The sequence below is a fragment of the Lissotriton vulgaris genome, unplaced genomic scaffold (assembly GCF_964263255.1).
Source record: "Lissotriton vulgaris unplaced genomic scaffold, aLisVul1.2 SCAFFOLD_788, whole genome shotgun sequence".
Classification (NCBI taxonomy): domain Eukaryota; kingdom Metazoa; phylum Chordata; class Amphibia; order Caudata; family Salamandridae; genus Lissotriton; species Lissotriton vulgaris.
In genome coordinates, this window is record NW_028243221.1 from 399,086 (window position 1) to 421,709 (window position 22,624).

Consider the following 22,624-nt stretch of genomic DNA (forward strand, 5'->3'; position numbering starts at 1 on the left):
TATGCGATCGCAATTTTGAATGATACATATGGCCCTTTGTATCTTAATGAAGGCTTGGTTTATTGCGATTATGCTGAATGGCAATATGAGGAACAAATGCTTCCTCAATGTTGATTCCAGATTTATTCCTTAACATATGTTGTTTTCCAAACGCTAAATATTTGGATAAAGATATTCAAGAAAAACAAATCAACAACGTATTGAAGCAGTTTGTGAGAATGACTGTTAGCCAGACATAGTCCCATCACTTCTGCTGACATGTCAGTCCGAGCAACACTTTCAGAATTCACCCGCTGGATATTTCGGGTCACCATATCCAGACTCGGAGGTCTATTTAGAGCAGAGAGGTATCGGGGCATCTGCCAAAAATTGTTGAATGCCATGTCTGCCTAGCCCTCAGTTCACCCAAATCATGTAGGGCAGAGGTCTTCAAACTGGGGGGGGGGCTTTTCCCCTAGGGGCGGACGGCTTAACTGATGGGGGGCAGACTCTGGCTAAAAGAAGCATCATGCTGATAACAGTGCTTTGTTTTAAGCTGAAAAAAAGGAGCGGCAGTAAGCCACTCTTTAATAGGCCTTCACTAGCATTATTATTATTAAAGGAAATTTGTAAATAGCGCAACTAAACCCGTAGGCATCAAGGCGCATTGTTTATCATTCATGTCTGGCTGGGAGTGTGTGTCAAAGGGGAGCGTATTCCGAATATTCCCCGCCTCCATTTCTGAGAATCACACTGTGAATACTTTTATACATTAATAAGCCTAGCTAACCAGAATAGTATGTTTAACAATCATGTTTTTGATTGCATTTTTACGGGTCAACAGAACTTCACTATAATGTTTAAATAAGTCTGGACATATTTAAGCAGTATTCATTTAATTGAATAATTGTAAAAAAATCTGTGGGGGGGGTGATTATTATTTTGTTTTTTTCACTGAGGGCAGAGCATTAACAAGTTTGAAGACCAATGATGTAGGGGCTCAGAAAGAGGTGTGTTTTCAACAATGAAGCCACAACCATCTTTATCATTGGAAATTATTGCTCAGATGCTGGACTGCCGACTGATGTCAGCCATATTTTGTTCCTGCCTAAGACTGCCATGCACGGTAAGCAGGAAGAAATGGAAATGCCCCTTATGCTCGAGGAAAATGACTGGACCAGAGTCATTGATAGTTTATTTTCCGAAGAAGACCCTCAAGTTTGTTGAAGAGGTTTATCTTTATAAAGCCTAAGTAATAACAACCAGTCGCCATGCCATGCCGCCTTTGAATGCCGGGTACGTATGCCATCAGTTTAAAAAAAGAAAATCATTCTGCCAAAGCTACTCTCATCATGTCAACAAAAAATGTTGGGGGGGGCATAAGAGAAGTCGACTCACTGGCCAATGGTGGCTTTCCACAGTTGCGGCTTAGTTACAGTTCGGGGCGCATTGCCCCCTATCTATGCTGCAGCATACCTTTAACTACATGCGCCTTGTACTGGAATGGCAGCACTTCTGATGACACAAAAAATGTGCAGCTCAAAGTGCAGGCCTGACAGTCTGGCACACATTTCAGAAAATGACCATGATTTTGAGTAAATGTATGGTACAAGAACCCTAAAAAGTGCGTACATTGTAGAAACAGTGGAAATATTATATAATGTATGTCTAACTTGCCTAAGAGTTGATTGTCATATAAAGTTCTAAACTATGCTAAACTCTCTGAAGAAATTCCCCAAAATGTACTTTCTACAATTACGCAATTGTTAGGAATTAATATAAGACAACTGAAAATTGATGCATTATTGAGCTGTATTTGCAGTTGTGTGACTTTACATGCTAAATACGAATCTATAATCACTGAAGAAAATCATTCTGTTACACTCGTTTCAATGAACCATTGACTTTGAAAAGTTGGTGAAAACTGTCATGCAATGAGTTAGAAAGCTGAAAGTTCCCAAAAAGAATCTTTATATGAATAGAGTCTTGGTTTTCTTTAAAAGAAAAAAGATATCAATATATGTACACATTGTACAGGTATATGCTTTCTAAATGTAGTAATAGTCTACTCTCGCTATTGAACCATTCCATAAGACAAACTATGACACTTGAGTACCCTGTCAAATGTACTAATTAAATCACCCCTACTTATGTCTGAATTACGCTCCTATTTATTGTTTGTGAGAAATAATTTTATTTCAGCTCTTATTCATCTAACTTTCTTGTACTTTCCTGTGGCACACTAGAAGAAGTTGATACATATTAGTTTAGAATATCTATACTTCCATGTGAAAACGGTTGCCACTAGTGCACGGGAATCTCCAGAAATGAAGTGCTTTTTGTAAATTAACCTTTGTGCCCAGGACGTACAAACATTTCCCATGCTTGGTATGGGAAAATATGTTGTTGTCACTTTCGCGCCTTGTGAGTGGATGATTACCTCGTGGATGCCTGACGATGAAGGTGTGACAGTGGATGTCATCTCTGGACTCACTTATTGAACTATAATACTGATTTTCCCTGAGGATAGGGTGTCCACAATCTTGGAGAGCATTCTCTAGTGCACTTCTTTGTGGGTGCATTCTGCAGCACACTCTCCCCTTCTTGGTGTGGCTGTTAACGTCCTTTGAGAGATGCTTGCGGAATTCGACCAAACCCCGTGCTCATGCTGAGAGAACTTTGCAGATTCCCCCCCCCCCCCCTGCCCTTGCCCGTGGCAGGAACCGCTTGTCTACCAAACTGTCGTTGGACTTCTTGGCCGAACCATAACTTTGCAGTGTCCTGCTGAGATTCCACTTTAGAGCCCGTTTCCCAGGGTATTCGTTTCTATGGACTTTGCGAACTACCTGTCCCGAGGAATAAATGCCAGTAGAGGTCGAGTTCTTGAAATATAAATAAGACTTTATTAAGTCTTGAAGTATAGGTAAATAATGGACCCACAGCAGAGCGGCTGTTCGTTACCAGAAAGAGAAAGACAGAATGAATCCAGCTTGGATTCTAAAATGAATAGTAGAGAGAAGACAAAGATAGAAATAGAAGAAAGAGATAAGGACATTATACATCTTCCCCTTAATGGAGAAACAAAAATAAGATATACATTTTATTCCAAAATTAACAAAAAGTAAGTAACATTATAATAATACAAAACTTAAAGGTGAGCAGATAACTTACGGATTCCTATATCTTTTTTTTTTTAACATAAAATAAGATTAGGATAATACAAAATATTTAAAATGAGCAGGTCATTTAAAAATTCTTTTTGAAGGTAAATTAGAAATGCAGCAAGGCATGTTGACAGAAGTGTTAACAACATTTCCAGCAGATGCAGTAGTGACAGTATTTACATGAGACGTAGATGAGACCACTTCTGAGGATGAACAAGGACCTTCAAACAAAACATAATCATCTGAAACAGGAGTTACAGCAGTTTTGACATGAATCATAGCTTGTTCATCAGAGATGGGAACAAGTCTATTCTTGTTCCACGATTTGCCACCATGAAGTAAACAAGAACTAAGTCCAACTTTCAATATTTTATAAGGGAAAGAGAAAGAGGATTCTCCATTTTTGACAGAAAAAGGTTTTTTGAGAAGTACATATGAACCAGAGTTGAATTCTGTTGGTTGAGTGTGCTTACGAATGTCAAAATGATATTTTTGTTTACTTTGTGCCAAAGCAACAGAATGACGCAAAACAGCATCATTGTTAGGATTGATAACATGCTTTGAAGAGGAAACAGAAGAATGTTGCTCTAACCAAGAAGGCAGATGTAAAGAGCGACATTTTCTGCCTCTCAACAACTCAAAAGGAGTGAAATTAGTCGTAGAATGAGGTGAGTTATGAAATGCATTGAGTTTATCTTTTAGAAAAAGATTAAAATCTAACCCAGAAGATAAAGCGGTCTGAATACCTTCTTTGAGAAAGCGATTCGCTCTTTCAACAAGTCCATTGGCAGCAGGACTGTATAGAGCTACTTGAGTATGTTTAATGTCCATGGATTTGAAAAAAATCTTTCATAGCATTAGATACAAAATGAGTGCCGTTGTCCGTAACAAGTTCTCTTGGAGGGCCTTCCAAAGAAAAAACATTTTTAAGAAATTGCAAAACTGAATTGGTCGAGGCTGATTTAACAAAAGAAAAATATATCCATTTAGAAAAATAATCAAGACCAATAAAAATTTAGAAGAACTAGGTAAGAGATTGAAAGGCCCAGCAAAATCCAGGGCAATTTTCATCCATGGACCTTCAGGTAAAGGAACCGGACGAAGGGATTTTGTGTTGTCTTCTAATGTTTATCAGAGACAATACATTGGGGACATAAATCAACAAAAGAAGAAACTTGAGCATTTAAAGAAGGCAACCAGTAATTTTCTCTGAGTTTCTTACAAGTAGCAGTGACCCCTAAATGCCCTGTGTGTTCTATCAATATGAGTTTATTCCTAAGAGAAACTGGAGGAATAAAACAACCATTCCTAGTACAAATGTCATTTTCCAGAGATAATTCCGAAGAAACTTGAGCATAAGGTCTTAAATTTTAAGGAACATTGCGAAAAGGAGGCCAAACTTTGACAATAAAATGTTAAATTTTCTTTAAATCATGATCCGTGGAGGTAGCTTCAAGCCAATCCTTTTCAGAAATAGCACCATTAGATGGAGAAGAAGCATCAATAGAAGCCACAACACAGTCAAATTCATCAACAATGTCATCAGTTACAGGTAAAGGAAGACAAGAAAGACAGTCCGCTCTGAAATTTCTACCACCTTGCATATATTTGATAGTAAAATTGTATTCTTGTAATTTTGAAAGAATACGTACAAGGCGAGCTGAAGCTTTGCCTAAACCATCTCCCTGCAAAAGATAAACAAGAGGTTTATGATCAGTGTATAAAGTAAAAGAATTACCCCAAAGATAAGTTTTAAATTTTGAGACAGCCCAAACGCAGGCTAAAGCTTCTTTTTCAATTGCCGAGTATTTGGATTCCGCATCAGACAGAGATCTAGATGCAAAAGGAATTGTGTGATCTTTACCCTAGTTTTGTTGTCTAAAAAACTGCACCAAGACCAGTTAAACTAGCATCAACGGTGACTGTACAATGATGACCATGAACAAATGGACTGAGTGCAGGGGCATTAACTACTAGCTTTTTGATATTTTCAAAAGCAGCATTGGCATCATTGGACCAAATAAAACTAGTACCTTTTTGAGAAGAGTTCTCAAGGGTTGAACACAAAAAGAATACTCAGGTAAGAAGCGAGCATAATATTCGGAAAGACCTAAAAAGATCTAAGAGTATCTTTATCATTTGGAGGCGGAGCTTTAAGAATAGCCTCATTATTGAAAAATTTAGGTTTAATACCTTCTGGTGTAATAGTATGACCTAAATAATCAATTTGTTCAACTAAAAATGTACACTTTTCAGGTTGGACAGTAACACCTCTTGAACTTAAAATAGAAAAGACGTTATGTAAAGTGTCCAAATGCACCTCTTTGGTTTCAGTAAAAACAAGGATGTCATGCTGATAAGCTTGGACATTTTCAATATCTTTAAAAAGAACATCCATGACTTTTTGGAAAACTGAGGCTGCCGAGGCTAAGCCAAACGGCAACCTCAAAAATGTGTATGCTCCGAAAGGAGTAACGAAAGTGCTAAGTTCTTGAGAATCGTTATTAAGAGAAATTTTGTGATATGCAGAACAGAGGTCGATGCTAGAAAAATATTTAGCATGACCAATGTTTGAAAGCATATGTTGTATATGGGGAAGGGCATGACAGTCAACAATGATGTTGCTATTAAGAGACCTGAGGTCTACACATAAACGAAGATCTCCATTTATTTTTTTGGGCAAGAACAATGGGAGATACCATCTTCAGTGAGTCTCTCCAAATGTTTTTTAAGATCATTCCTGACACTGATAGGTACAGCTCTGACTTTGTGAGTGACCAGGGTAGCATTTGATTTTAATCTTATCACATGTTCAAAACCTTTAATAGTGCCAATTTTATTTCTAAACACAGAAGGAAATTCTTTTTTCAATAAATTAATAGAAGAATCATTGTCTATATTAAGAATAGGAAGATCCCCTAGAACAATTGGATTTTTATGACCAGGCTTTGAAATAATACCTAATCTAGCTAGATCTCTCCAACCAACCAAATTTCTGTCTCTGAGTGCAACATAAATCTTAGTTTCAGTAGATCTACCAAGAATTTGGAGAGATCCAATGAAGAAACCAAGAAGACCCATGTCTTTTTCTCCAAAAGCCTTTGGAGAAATGTCAGGGGCTTGTAAGGGCATGGAATGACCCCAAACATTAAAAAATGTGGTATCAGCTAATACAGTAATAGGAGCACCCGAATCAGCCATAATCTGTAAAGATTTCTCATTGATGAAGGCTTGGCATAAAGGGCGTTCTTAATCAGATAGTTCATCAATGGTTAAGAGAAGATTAGAAAAGGTATAAGTGCACTCAGAAACAGAAGAAGCAGAGGCTGGATTAGAAGGAGATTGTGATGGAGATTGTAATTCAACATTATGAATTCTAACATTTTGAATAGTACGACGAGATTTACAAAACTCTTGAAAATGACCTGACCTTTTGCATTTACCACATTTTTTTCCCAAGGCAGGACAAGAAGGAAAATTGGCAATATGGTTTTTAGAACCACACCTAAAACAAAAAGTGTGTTTATTATCCTTATTAAAATCCTTATTAACTTTGATGACAGAAATAGATGCAAATTCAGCATTCTCAGAGATATAGGAAATAGGAGAATGACCATCTTGTCCTGCTAAGGCCTGAGAAGAAATTATAGAACGTTCAATGCTTTTCCCAATGACAATAACTTCCGAAAGAGAGGGATTGCGACATGTTAAAAGCCGTTCTTGCATCTTTTTTGAAAAACAGTTAAAAACAAATTGATCCCTTATAGAGATATCTTTGTAATTGTCAAATTCACAAGTCAAAGCAAGGACTCTAAGAGCAGCAACATATTCTTCGACGGATTCATCACTGCCTTGTTTCCTTTTAAAGAAGCTATGTCTTTCCAACATCACATTTGGTTCATCAGAAAATTGTTTTTTGAGTTTAGCTTTAGATTCAATGTAAATATTCCAGGCGCCATCACCAGAAGGTCTTTGAAAAGGAGTTAATTATTGAAAATTTTCTGTGCAGCAATACCCAAGTGATTATATAGAAGAGCCTTTTTCTGTTGCGGTGAATATTCAACCCATTCAATGGCAACAAGGTAATTTTCTAAAATATGAATCCATTGTTTCCATACGATTTCAGGTTTACCTGGCTTCTGAAGGAAGGGTGGAGGATGTAAAGCACTTTCAGAAGAAGACATGGTGCAATAAAGTAAAAACGTCCTGAAATAGGTATTAAAAAAATAGTACAATAAAAACTAAGAAAAGAACTAGAAAATGATGATGTCACAGAACATACTTTTTTTTTTTAAATCTTTATTGAAATTTAAGGCATAAGTTGTATTCACAAGGTACAGAACATACTTTTGAAGCTCTTGAAATAAGTGGAATGTTGAAACAATGTAGAAGAATATTGACAGTCAACCAGGTATGTAGAACTTTGAAATAATGCACTTTGTCTAAAGACAGTAGCAAAATTCTTGAATGGAAGCTTGTTAAAATGTTCTGTAATGGTGCAATGAAAGTTCCAAAAGAAAACAAGGATGCTTGATGATGTCACTTGAGTTGCCTGGATACCTTAGAGATGAGCGCGTGTATAGTAATCTGCAGAACGCCACGTAGTTGCCGAGTAACAGGTAAAACAATATGCAGATTCATAGTGCAAGCTCTAGCAGCGTTGCTAAGACACGCTTAAAGCAGGCGCGTGAATAGCTGAAATGAAGCATTGACGTTGAAACTGACGATCCTGTGAGCTCGCGCTGGTACACAATCTTTAAATAGGTGAATTTAATTAAAGTTGAAGCGCTAAAGCATTAACGCGCTAAATAACAGTAAAAATATGCCGCAAAATAAATGGAAGGAACAGACCTGCTGTTAAAGGAAATGTCAGTATGCAGGGATCCTTTTAACGCTGTAGGTCCGATAAAACAAAATTTCAAAGTAGACCCGCTTGTCGGAAGTGTAACAAAATATCTTTGTGAGAGCGTCTGAAGAGACGATCTTGATAAGGTTTCCGACGTCCGCTGGGCAATAAATCCTGGGCATGAAATCCTCGAAGAATGAAAGGAAGTGGGACACGAAGAGAAAAAGATTTCTCCTATTGCCCCACTCCTGGTACCAATATATGTACCGAGGAATAAATGCCAGTAGAGGTTGAGTTCTTGAAATATAAATAAGACTTTATTAAGTCTTTAAGTATAGGTAAATAACGGACCCACAGCAGAGCGGCTGTTCGTTACCAGAAAGAGAAAGACAGAATGAATCCAGCTTGGATTCTAGAATGAATAGTAGAAAGAAGACAAATTCTGATAGATACATCTGCCTTGTGGATTCCTCACCTTGTGAATATCCCCCTTGCGCCAGCAACGTTCGGAAAATTCTTTGTAGCACGCCGGCGTGGACGACGTCATAGGAGCACGGCATTGCGCGCGACTCCGTCTGACGTCACCGACACCTTATAAGGCCCACGTCGGCGTGATGACGTCAGTTCCCTTTTTTCCGCGTCGTCGACGCTAACGGTTTCTGGGATCTTCTGCGATACTTTGAGTATCTTGTTACTATTTTGTGTTACTGTTTCTCTTTTGAGAATTTCTTCTTCGTCGAGGATGTCGTCGAGGAAGACGAGGTTCAAGCAGTGTGGTTCGTGTGCCCGAATGATGTTGATCACTGATCCGCATGACGATTGTCTGTGGTGTCTTGGGTCTGACCATGATGTTAAGAACTGTCGTTCCTGCTTCAAGATGAACCCCAAGGCCTTACGAGAGCGGGAGGCGAAGCTTCTTCTTGCAAAGGTGAAAGGAAGAGAAGCTGGAAGGTCTTCGAGGTCGGCGTCCAGGCGCTCGAAGTCGAGGCAGATGTCGCGGTCGAGGTCGAGGTCGGCTTCGAGATCGAGGTCCAGAGCGAGGTCGAGATCCAAAGAGAGGTCGAGGTCTGGATCCAAGTCGGCTTCTGGTCATGCTTCGAGCTCCTCGAGAAAGAAGCACAAGAGGAGTAAGCATCGCTCAAAACATCACTCTGGCTAGGAGTCTTCGGATTCGAAGAAGAAGTCTAGTAAACATCATAAGGACTTCGTGTCTCCTTCTCCGATGCAATCTCGTGGAGGTTCTCCGGTTCAGGAGCAGGAACCGGATCTGGAGTTGCACCATTTTTCGGTGCATGAAGAAGAAGAGGTTCCTCAGGCTCCGACTCCGGAGGTGGAGCCTGAATGTCAAGAGGGCCAGGGTGAACCTTTGCCGGAGCAGCCTCCTTCGGAGCGGCCGTTGGGTTCGTACCCTCCCTTTCCTGGTCCGGAACAGGACCCCTCGCAATTCCTAAATGCCATGTTTGGTGTTTATGCGAGGGCAATGTACCCCACTGGCGCACCGGTTGGTCCCATGGGTCCATTGTCTTATAATTTGGGCGTACCTCAGGCTTACGCTCTGGCCCCCTTTATGCCGTTTATGCCGACGCCTTGTGCTCCTTGGCTCGGTACGGCGCCGCCGAGGTCGTCGACTTCGCATGCGGCTTCGCCGGCTCCGGAACGACCTTGTGATTCGGATCGTGGTGCTTCCTGTCCTCAAGCTCCTCGTTCGACGCCGGCTCCGGCTCCGTCGGAGTCTTTGCCGGATCCGTCGACTTCGGTTCGCATGGAATGGTCGAGGCGCAGAGCTCAGCGCCTCTTGGAGGAAAAGGAGTACGTGGATTCTGAAGTTGAGGAAGGAGAGCTTCAAGAACAAGGGGATTGTTTTGAGGACCTCCATAGCGCTAGTGGGCTGGAACTTTCTCCAGAGTGGGGCTTGCCATCTGTTTTGGATGCACCATCTAAAGACGTTGCACCCTATCATGTTGTGATTAGGAAGGCTGCGGATTTGCTCGGTCTGACTTTGCCTACTGTTGAGTACAAGCCCAACATCCTCACGGAGGTTTTACATTCGCCTTCTTCTAATATAGAGCCTACTCTTCCATTCACTGACGCTTTGACTGAGCCTATAAAGGAGGTTTGGAAGAGACCTTTGACTGCTCCTGCGGTTTCCAGGTCGGTGGCAAGGCGTTACAGGGTGGCACCTGGTGACCCTGAATTTCTTTCTTCTCATCCTTCTCCGGAGAGTCTGGTGGTGCAGGCCGCTTGTTCCAACAGGTCTGCAGGTTCATTTCCTCAGGTGCCGGCAGACAAGGACTCTAAAAAATTGGACCAGTCTGCGAAAAAGATTTTCTCCTCGGGTAGCATGGCTCTAAAATCTACTAATGCTACTTGCCTGTTAGGGAGATATGTTCATGCATTGATGGACTCTGTGAAACAACTCTCATCTAAGCTTCCAGAGGATGATAGAAAGAACTTTAATGAAGTGGTCTCCGATACTCAGGCTGCAGCCCGTATGGTAATACAGAGTGGCATGGACACGGTAGACTCTGTTGCCAGAATTATGGGCTCTACTGTTGCAACCAGAAGGGCCGCATGGCTAAAATCTTCTGATTTTTCAACTGATGTACAATCTACCTTAATGGACTTGCCATTTGACGGGACAGGCCTCTTTGGGAAGAAAGCGGATGTGGCCTTGGAGAGATTCAAGGACAGCCGGGCAACGGCGAGGATTTGGGCCTTCAGGCAAGGGGTTCTGCAACTAGGAAGTTTAGGGGATTTGGCAGATCCACTTTTCGTTGCTATAACCAAGGTCAGCAGCAGCAGCAGCGACAGAACCCTCTGTATAAGTCATACAGAGGAAAACAGAGGGGCCGTGCTCGTGGACGCCAGGCCTCCTCCTCCTCCTCTTCCTCTAATAATCAACCCCCTCCCTCAACAGCAAAGCAGCCCTAGATCCGCCATTCTGGATCATGCGGGTCCGGTAGGGGGTCGGCTTACTCATTTTCTACGGGATTGGGAATCGGTTACATCAGATCTTTGGGTTCTCAATCTCGTAGAAAATGGGTATGCACTTCTTTTCCAGGAGTTCCCTCCCAATTACCCTCCTTGCCAGGGTTATTGTTCGGAGGACCACCTGCTTCTCCTGCAGGAAGAAGTCCTGGCTCTGTTCAGAAAAGGTGCGATAGAGGTGGTCCCGGAGCAGGAGAGGGGTCAGGGGTGCTACTCCCGGTATTTCCTGATCCCCAAGAAGGATGGCAGGTTACGTCCATTCTTGGACCTCAGGATTTTGAATCTCTACCTCAAACAGGAGAAGTTTAAAATGCTCACACTTGTGCAGGTTCTTCAAGCGCTGTTGGAAGAAGACTGGATGGTGTCGATCGACTTGCAGGATGCGTATTTTCACATCCCAATTCTGAAGTCGCACAGAAGGTATCTCCGTTTTACGGTGGGATCGCAGCACTACCAGTTTGCGGTTCTCCCGTTTGGACTTACTACTGCGCCTCGAGTTTTCACCAAGGTGATGGCGGTGGTGGCTGCGCATCTCAGAAGGTCGGGGATTCCTGTGTTCCCCTATCTGGACGACTGGCTGATCAAGGCAGAGTCGCCCGAGAAGGTGCTTCATCACCTGCAAGAGACATCGCAGCTGTTGTACAGATTGGGTTTTTCGATAAACATGCCCAAATCTCACCTGGTGCCCTCCCAGCGCAACCTGTTCATAGGTGCGGTACTGGACACTACTGTATGTCGTGCACACCCTCCGCCTCAAAGGATTCGCGACATTCAGGAAATGATTTCTTTGTTCTACGATGGAGCGGTTGTTCCAGTCCTGAAGGTCCTTCGCCTGCTCGGTCTGATGGCTTCCTGCATTCTGTTGGTCAACCATGCACGCTGGCACATGAGGGCACTCCAGTGGTGCCTCCGCAGGCAGTGGTATCAGCACAACGGAGATCTCGGGGAGTCAGTGAGGATCTCCAGAGAAACTGCAGCGGATCTGTCTTGGTGGAGCGTGGAAGGCAATCTGTCACAAGGAAAGCCTTTTCAGCTACCTCCATCGGTGGCCACGGTGATAACGGATGCATCCACTCTGGGGTGGGGTGCTCATCTGGGGGATCTGGAGGTCAAGGGTCTTTGGTCTCCAGAGGAAAGGTTGCTTCACATCAACCTTCTAGAGTTGCGGGCGATACGTCTGGCGCTCAAGGCCTTCCTCCCCTCCCTTCGCGGTCAGTCGGTTCAGGTCCTTACGGACAACACGACCGCGATGTGGTACATCAACAAGCAGGGAGGAGTAGGGTCGCAGTGTCTCTGCAGAGAGGCTCTGCGTCTCTGGTCCTGGGTTCAGGACAATCAGATTTGTCTGATGGCAAATCATCTGGCCGGAGTTCTGAACGTTCGTGCAGATGTTCTCAGTCGGCAGTTCTCTGCCGACCACGAGTGGAGGCTTCACCCGGAGGTTGTTCACGACATCTTTCAGATGTGGGGATCTCCTCGGGTGGACCTGTTTGCAACTTGCGAGAATGCTCACTGCCCGTCATTCTGCAGTCTCCAGTATCCGATGCAAGGAGCATTGGGGGATGCGTTTCAGTTGAGTTGGGGAGGTCAGCTCCTTTACGCGTTTCCCCCATACCCTTGATTCCTCGTGTTCTGAGGAAGATTCGCCAGGACCGGGCCCAGGTCATATTGGTCGCCCCGGATTGGCCAAGAAGGGTGTGGTACTCTGACCTTCTCCACCTCTCCTCTCACCCGCCGCTCCGTCTCCCTCTCAGGGCAGACCTCCTCTCTCAGATGGAGGGGCAAGTTCTACAGCCCCACCTCCAGACATTACACCTTCATGCCTGGAGATTGAGCGGGGCAACTTGAATTCCTTTTCTCTCCCTCTCGATGTGGTGGATGTCATTCTTTCTGCCAGGCGTGACTCCACCAAGTCCATCTATTCGTATAGGTGGTCTAAGTTTGTCTCTTGGTGCAGGTAGAGGGATGTTGACCCTTTGAAGGCTCATTTGTCTGACATTTTGCAGTTTGCTCTTTCTCTGGCAAGGGTTTGCTGTTGCTACGGTCAAAGGATATCTTTCGGCCTTGTCGGCATTTCTTTGTTTACCGGATCAGCCCTCTCTTTTTAAGTCTCCTGTAGTGTTAAGATTTTTGAAGGGACTCACTAATAAGTTCCCTCCTTCTCCGTTTGTTGTTCCTCATTGGAACTTGAATCTTGTGTTAACTTATTTGATGGGTTCTCCGTTTGAACCCTTGCACAAATGTCCCATGAGGCTTCTTTCTTTTAAAACGGTCTTCTTGGTTGCAATTACCTCGGCAAGGAGGGTAAGTGAGCCTCAGGCTCTTAGTTCCAAACCCCTGTTCTTGTCCATTCATGCTGAAAGAATGGTTCTCAGGACCAGGGCTGCTTTTCTGCCTAAGGTGGTAACTTCCTTCCATCTAGGTCAATCCATTACCCTTCCTACCTTTTATCCTCCCCCACACCCTTCCAAGGAGGAGGAGAGGCTTCATCGCTTGGACCCGAAGAGAGCAGTTAGTTTCTATCTTGATAGGACTAAAGACTATCGTGTTGACGATCAGCTCTTCGTTGGTTTTACTGGCTGCAAGAAGGGCAGAGCGGTGCACAAGCGCACACTTTCCAGGTGGATTATCCTGTGCATCAAGATTTGCTACTCTCTGGCGGGTAAGGACCCTCCTGAGGGTATTAGAGCTCATTCAACTAGAGCGAAGTCTGCAACATCTGCATTGTCTAGAGGTGTTCCTGTTGAGGACATTTGCAATGCCGCAACTTGGTCCTCCCTTCACACTTTTGCGAAGCACTACTGCTTGGATGATGAGGTGAGGAGGGACGGCCACTTTGCGCGTTCTGTCCTCCAAGATTTCCTGGTGTAGCAGGGTGGACACCCTCCTCCGGGAGTGGGGACTGCTGTGGGACTCTATTCACAAGGTGAGGAATCCACAAGGCAGATGTATCTATCAGAAGAACAAGTTACTTACCTTCGGTAACGCTTTTTCTGGTAGATACAGTATCTGCCTGTGGATTCCTCACTGACCCACCCGCCTCCCCGTTGTCAACTCTGCTATACCTGGTTTTTATGTACTTATATTTCTAGTATTTAATGCTTTTGCTATGCACTTTTTGTGGGTTTTTGGATTGCGTGTACTGTGTACATTGTATATATGTATATATTTGTTGGTCCGTCCGGGTGCCTCGAAGGCACGGAAAAAAGGGCGGAACTGACGTCATCACGCCGATGTGGGCCTTATAAGGAGTCGGTGACGTCAGACGGAGTCGCGCGCAATGCCGTGCTCCTATGACGTCGTCCACGCCGGCGTGCGACAAAGAATTTTCCGAACGTTGCTGGCGCAAGGGGGATATTCACAAGGTGAGGAATCCACAGGCAGATGCTGTATCTACCAGAAAAAGCGTTACCGAAGGTAAGTAACTTGTTCGATAGAAATAGAAGAAAGAGATAAGGACATTACACTACCATTTTTTAAACTCTGTATTAACTCTGTATTTACTACATCTGTAAATGTATACTGAGACTCTTGACTTAGCTAACTAAATGCTGATTAACGCTTTTATTGCTGTTATTAATTATTATAAACTCTCATGTATATAGTTATATAAATTATTGTAAACTCTCATTGAAACTTGTAAATGTTTGACTTAACTTAATAAATGTTCTTTCTGCAGGGATTTTGCTTAAAATACCTGTATTTCTAATCTATAGTAGAGCTATTCATTGATTATTTGCAGAACATCAGGTTCTGTTGCTGCTGTTTTGTCTTGCGGTAGCAGAGCTGTTAATTTGTGTAATTTTGGCCTGACTAAACCTTTTCAGGAGGCTTGGACTTCCTTTTGTACCTTTATTGCATTGTCTTAAAGGTGGTATATTTGAATGTAATTACTAACCTGTAAATCGGATACCAATTCCTGGTCCTTGTTGGGTCTCCAAGAGTTAACATCCTAGCCTCCCAACTCCTCAATGTGATGAGCAAGTTCCATCGGATGACCAAAGACAGGAAAATATTTCCAGCAGATGAAAGTCAAGGTATAAACATTTGGGGCCTATAAATGCTAGATCACCTGTGATGAACTTGTTTTCTTTAGAATGGAGAGTCCGTTGATTGCTGGCTACTTCATGGATGGCTGTACTAGGGAGCTTCTGGAATAAACTTAAACCTACTACTTCAGCCTGCGTTAGAGTTTCTGTTCTGTTAGCAGTGGAATGGAACATAACAATATTCACTCTCTCCTTTGCTTATTGCAATCTCGTGCTATGCTATAGTTGGTTGTATTTGAATAGAACACATAAGATCAAGCAACATATATAATGCCTTGATGTAAATTTCTTTTTACTTGCCATATACCCAGCAAGCTTCCTGCCCCACAATAAAAAAAGTTTGTTATCCAGCAACCACAATTGCAATACAGTGAATCTGCTACTGAATTAACAGTTGCAGCCCTGCAGGAGAATATCATTTATTGTATGAAAGCGAGTAACTTAACACACAGTTTATAAACCAGTGTGAGATATCTGGTGTAGAAGAGGCACCAATGAGCATCAAATAATTTTTTGCACATACTTGTTCTGCTGCTAACTCACGGCATAGAACTGCCACTAGGCTAGAATGCTCCCCATGTGCATTTTCATCTCTTTGAGGCTACTCTGATGTACGTGAATCTGCCTAGAGTTGCTTAAGCTCGAGAAGCACCCGCCTATTTGTAAATCCCTCCAAGACCAGTGTGCCTCTCCACAATAAATCTGTGGAATTTTTTCTTCATTTCATTGGACTCATTGAATCACAAGCTCAAGCAGTGGGTTAGCATATGATGCATGGTTTAACGATGGACTGGGTTTCTTTCTTTCTATCTGATGGCTCTCAGCAAGTTGCCTTGGGGTGTTTCTACTCAACCCCTAGCTTTGTCTCCTGGGAAGTCCTTCGGGGATCTGCCCTGAACCCATTGTTGTTCAATGAAAACATAAACCTGCTGCTTGCGTTAATCTCCATCCCTAGGCTTTGTTTCTTCAAGTACATTGACACTTAGGAAGACGCGAGTGGGCGGTTGTGCGCTTTTCTATCAGGCAACAATGGCGGTAATTGTCTGGACTTTAAGATTAGGGTTACTGATATTTACTTAGTTTTCAGGGGAAATAGGTAAAGCTTGACTCTTTAGTCTTTAATTACTATCATCTTGTTTTCAGGGTTATAAGCTTGTATTTGCTACTTAGTGCCAGTACACTTTTTAGTAACCGCATGCACTACAAATAGCATAAATAAATAAATAATGGATAAATATACATGTACTCTATTGATCAATCTGTGTCATTAGTAGTAGCTACTTTGACTACATAGCAAGGAATGGGTGTACTCTAATTATATAAAGTCTAATGACAATAAGACAGAGGGTATATATCTAATGGAGAAGGCTTGCTGCTCCCTACACTTCTGCCCAGTAATGTTATGTGCTTGATCACAGTCCATGTCAGTGGTGAGAAACATTGGTGTTCTAATTGACAAGGGTTTTTCTTTCTCCACCTACATTGGAGCAGTAAAAGACACAAGAGTTCTTTGCCACTTAATACCTTTCAACCTGGAATCATCTGATAATTTTAACTAGGTCACTGCAATGCTTCTACCTTGGTGTAACAAACACGCTGTTGAATGTTCTTCAGCTGCTACGGAATTCAGCTGAAAAGGAAGGACACGGGAACCCTACTCACTACGGAACCAGGGAAATTATTTTAAGAAAAACAATGGTTCCAGTGGGAATTTATACTTGATATTGATTTAAAAAAAGGAAAATTGCGAAATCGCAATAACCAGGGGTTAGCGGTGATGTCAGAAAGAAGGAGCCACAAACACTGACTATTTAGTTCAGTAGTTATATTAAGTAAACAATTACTCAAATATATACAAAGGAAACAATGACATTTTCACAGTTGTGTAAAGTGTTCCAAGTGAAATATGAACCTAAAAAATGTGTGACATTGTGAAGTAATATTTACAAGGTTTCTAAGACATTAGTTTTAAGAAGGCGACCAATTTCCAGTTATTTTCACAAATAGATAGCCCCTATACATTCATAGAGCGCAATATTTAGTGGTTTGCTTTCTTCTTTACTGTCGACGGCGTTTCGACCCTATTCTAGGCATAGCGTCTCCCAGCCAGGTTCCCCAGTGAGGGCGTGAACCTAGCTTGGAAAATCAGCTCTTGCTATCTTCCTTTTAACGATTGCGGGTGCTCCCTGGCAAATAACTCCGTCATTGCATCACGGCAGGCAGACAGAAGTGGTCCTGCGGCAGTAATCTTACAACGAATCCCTTTCCTACCGATGCAGAGTTATTTGCCAGGGAGCACCCGCAATCGTTAAAAGGAAGATAGCAAGAGCTGATTTTCCAAGCTTCCCACGAAGCAGAGACAAGAGCCATCGAGCTACCTTACAATTGGATCGCTAGGTTCACGCCCTCACTTGGGAACCCGGCTGGGTTTCCTAGTGAATACTTTCTCTTTCACTACTACACGGGTTGCACACACCCCACTAATAACCTAGCTAGTCTACGTTCAGATGTCCCTAATACCATAGGTCCTGACGAGACCCTACACCCAGAATAGGGTCGAAACGCCGTCGACAGTAAAGAAGAAAGCGAACCACTGAACATTGCACTCTATGAATGTATAGGAGCTATATATCTGTGAAAATAACTGAAAATTGGTCGCCCTTTAAAAACAAATTTCTTAGAAACCTTGTAAATATTACTTCACAATGTCACACATTTTTTAGGTTCATATTTCACTTGGGACACTTTACACAACTGGGAAAATTTAGTTTTTTCCTGTGTATATATTTGAGTAATTGTTTACTTAATATAACTACTGAACTAAATAATCAGTGTTTGTGGCTCCTTCTTTCTGACATCACCGCAAACCCCTGGTTATTGCGATTTCGCAATTTTCCTTTTTTTAAATCAATATTGAGTATAAATTCCCACTGCCTGAACCATTGTTTTTTTAAAAATGCTACAGAATTCAGCAGCATGTCTTCCCACAAACTGCTGGATACACGTAACTCCAATCTTGGCAAAGCAGCACTGGCTGGTTGGACGTTCATATTCATTCAAGGCCATGTGTATTGTAGATAGAAGGCGCGCCAAGATATTGAGTTTGCACTCTGAACAAATACATTTAGAAGTATAAACCTACACAGAATCTTTGATGAACTAATAACAATCTGCTGTGTGTGTGCCTCTTTTGTAAAACCCAGAAGAGGGTAGAGAAGTGGGTTACAGACTGTCCCACTGAAGAATGTACTTTTGTTGGTCAAACTGAAAATTTCAGATTCAGAAAGCTGCCCAAAATATGGCTACTTCCCTGCTAGGTTTGTTTTCTCGAAATTCAGATATCATTCGCATCAAGAAACCTTTGGGTTAGTTGGCCCTTTAGCAATACATAAATAAAATGAGAATATAAATAAATGATGGGTTTTGATATTGGGCTGATTTCGATTTTGGCAGAGAGGAAGTGCTGTTGCAACAGCAGCAGAGCACCCTCTCCGCCAAACTGAAGGTCAGCCCTCCTGATTTACAGAAGGGCGGACCTTAAGTATGTCGGAATCGGAGACATCTATGTCTCCAACACCGACATGCTCCTCTAACAGCCCGACAGAGTAAGGGCCGTTGGAGGTTTGGCCATTCCACCTCCCGTCTGATAAGGAGTGCGAGATTAAATGACCTGTTTTAACTCTATCATAATGTTCTGAAAAGTGTGGCAGTAAGGGGCAGTAAAAATGTTTAAATGATCCCGCACACCAAAGGAGAAAACCACGAAGGTGGGGGGGTCATCAGTTTTTTTTTATTCAAAAATAAAATCCTGCTTGAAATTAAAAGTTTGACAGATGATCCGTCATTTTGACGATACCGTCCGCCAAACTTTAACTCGTTGACAGAAAGCAATGTGACAGCGGTTCCTGAAAATGACAAGATGGCTGCTCCTCTCTATGACTGGAGATGTTTGCTGGGCTTACAGACATTTCTATATTTAGAGTATGGGTACTCTGGGTGACAGAGTATTTTACTCTGTCTCGCTGGGAGAGTCCAGTCCGTACTTTGAACCGTAAATCTGCCCTGGTGTCTTTCTTTTTTTTATAGCATCATTTATAACCTCTCATTGTTACATTGCCATCACAAAGATTCTCATGTTATGAACCTCTGGACAAAGGGCTGTTTCAAGTGGGAACGTATGACATGCATGTTACAAATTTATCTCAGTAGCAAGCATTCATGTCACTTAGAGATTCATGTAGAGCTATAACTTTATCCAGATGTTGATGTCTATTTATGCGCAATAAAGATGCTTTTAATGCATTTTAACTTACCATTTCTTCAATTAGACTCAACAGTCGAAGTTTCTGACGTGGCAGTTTGATGGTGAATATCGAGGGGATGACTGCACTGCCACATTGACTCTTGGTAATCCTGACATCATTAATGAATCAGGTAAGATTCAAGAAAAACAAGATTTAGTTTTTCAAGGACTCTGCATAACGCTGTGTTTTTGTTTAAAGGAATGAGTATTCTTGCTAGCCCCAATTTGCTACAAGAAATTCCAGCTAGCTACAGAGTTTACTACTGACAACAGTAGTGGAGAAAGTGCTAAGTGAGAGTTATTTTAATCCTATTCCATGCAGATTACTTGTTTTTAAATTCGGAATGATTAATTTAAAGTTATTTTGGTTTTAATACTCCCGCATACATTAGTCAACAAAACATTTATACCAGTAAACACTATATTAAACACTCTTAGACAGCAAATCTTCAAAAACTTAAAAAATTGATAAAAAATGAAATCTTCAGATTAACTGGATCACACAGAAATGTCTAATCCTCTTTCATGACTCTCTTGTCATTCTCAAGGCAGCGATACATACAGAACACTCTGAGGTTTCTTTGCTTCATTCTATGTATTTTAACTTTGTTATAGCTATTTTTCACAAGCGTTATTAATTACCATGTTTGGTCGCTAGGTGGTCTACATTTCATACGCTGACCCCCTTCTGCCGGCATGCCGCTCTCCGGTCCACCACAGCATTTTACAGAGCCAATTGAGTGGAGAGAGTCAGTCAATTAGTCTGGGCGGATTAGAGCGTTTGACGGCCGCCATCTAGAGCGGTTAGCGTTCTAGTCAACAGACTCCATGAGGGAAGGGCTACATAAAGCATTTTCGTCGTGGAAACCTTGGCCTATGAGACCTCAGGGCCCCACTTAGCGATAGCCGTCCCACACGGGTTTTTAATAGCCAGGAAAGACCGATTGGGCGAAAAAGGAGGGGGGCTGGCCATTATTTATAGTGATTACCTGAAAGCATCATTCAAAGGCATTTCCACAGATACAGAAGATGAGGTGCTCTCTGTGAGAAGGTGGCTTGGTATATGCTGTCCACTAATTGAAGTGGGCACCTTGTACCAATCCACACGACCCTTATGATGTATGAGGTCAAAGATAACCTTATTGAAAGCTAGCCTAGTGGTAGCTATGGAGAACAGCCTTCAAGCTTAATCTTGAAGGAATGTAAAGCAGCTTGTTTTACCAGAGTATCACCTCCTGAATGACTAAATGTCACAAATTCAACCTGACTCCAGGAATAGGAGATATTATGATAGGACATTCTTTCACAGAGCTCATCAGAGAACGGGCTTATTTTTGGAAAGGCCATTAAGGGTACCCACTTGAGGTGGCTGTGGGCTTCCTACACCTTTTGAGGGACCAAACCGATATGCAGCTCTTTCCGGCCTAAATGACAGTGACTGACTGGGTGAGAAACAACCAATCGCCAATCGCTTTATTAATAATATCCCATTTAAACGCAGCCTTCCAGTCGATAATCCTTGCTCGATCTTGTACCCCCAGGAGGCCAAATTAGATAAACCAGCACATATCTTAGCTGAAGGGGTTCGGGAAGAAAGTCGCCCTGAAATAACATGTGAGGTCCTGCTGTGTACCAAAGAGAATTATCAAGACCATAATGTACTCTCTTGGAACATCGCGGGGTTGGCAGGAAAGGTCACATGACCCCATATGGGTACAGTTTGTTAGTAAATTTTCATTAATCTGCCTCCAAGAAACGCTGTGATATTGCGCTGGAAGGGTATAGAGCCTTTTTTGTCCCAGCGGTCAGATCAACCAGTGGAAGAGCCATGGAAGGTCTTGTAATTTTTGCTTCACTGGCCTTAAGATGCAGCATCAGGGCCATCCTTTTGGACAATAGAAAAATGCAGGCTATCTCACTGGGCCATGAAGATAGCACCCTCTGGGTGATAAACTTCTACAACGCTATTAATAAAGAAGAAGGGTGTGGGATCGCTGAGCTGAATAGTTTTGTTAAACAGGGCTGCGGCCCCCACACGAAGAACCTGCTCATCGTAGGAGACTTCAATGTCCACCCATGTGGCGATCCCAAGTTGAATGTGCGGGAGGCGTTGGGATGCCCTTTGATATCGGGACTCCACTTTGAGCATACTAAACAGGGCAACGCACTGAATGACATGCTTGACGAGCAAGACCTATCCTTCGCATTGAGTTTTGCCCCACCTCTTAGTAAACAAAGGGATCCCATGTTCATAGGTAGAGGCCGCGGGTCCTTTATCGATCACATATTGTTATCTAGACCAATCTTATCCCTCCTTCAGGGTTTTTCTATCATTCCAAGTGCACACAGCGACCATAACCCTGTCTGTGTGACCATAGGAGGGAGCATCATAAAGACAGAGGACAAAGCACAAGGCAGTATTAATTTACTACCCTCAGATGGAGGTCGGCGGATCAAATGGAGCCAAATAATTCCGTCCCTCTTCCATGATACACTTAAGGTCGCCTGTGAGGCGGAATTTTCCTGTTGTCTTAACGATGAATCTTTACCCACAGGAATTTTAAAATCCTTTGAGGGGATTGCACTTAAAGTGGGAGGTATGTTACTAGCCCAAGGGAGATCCAGTATGTCCAGTGAACCTAAATGGTTCTGTCGCCTATGCTCAAAAGCTGCGAGAGAACTTAAGGCCGGGCTGAAAACAATACCCAGGGATAGATCTCTGATTTGTATTCTTAGGAAAAATTACAAAAATGCTCTGGTTAAATGCAAGGTTGCTGTGAAAGAAGCACTATGGAGGGAACTCCTAGATCCTGTGACCCTATCTAGAAGCTCTAGATTTTGGAGCACCATCAACCGATCACCTTTTTTAGCGGAAGGGGTCAGAGAAGTGGGCTCCAACATTACAGAGGATGAACGGGTGTCCAATTCTGTAAGCATATTTGAAAACACGTCTTCTCAGTCAGACTCACTTGACAAGAACATGGACAAGGAAATAATGGTGTTTTCTGTAAATGAAATAGAGGAGGGTATTGATAATTCTAACCAACAAAAAGGCACCAGGCCCTGATGGTATCCCACTGGACCTTTTTAAATCAAACCCCTCCTTCTGGGCTCGGATTCTGATTGCCGTGGGTAATGCTGCAGCTAAGGAAGGATGCCCAGCATCCTGGGGTGTTTCGGCGATCGTACCAGTTTACAAAAAGGGGGATCGGAACTGCACAATGAACTACAGGCCAATCTCCGTGATTGACTCTGTTGTAAAGGTCATAGGGGGATTAATCTTAAAGAGATTGTG

General features: G+C 42.6%; 1 protein-coding gene across 1 annotated transcript in view; it reads left to right on the forward strand.

Annotated features, from left to right (window-relative positions):
• The window catches only part of TOMM40L (translocase of outer mitochondrial membrane 40 like), a 537,771-nt gene that overhangs the window by 399,085 nt on the left and 116,062 nt on the right, over positions 1 to 22,624 (forward strand). Inside the window, exon 5 of the mRNA XM_086948535.1 lies at positions 19,355 to 19,460. Coding sequence (XP_086804661.1) covers positions 19,355 to 19,460 — 106 coding nt within the window. The remainder of the gene's footprint in view (positions 1 to 19,354; positions 19,461 to 22,624) is intronic.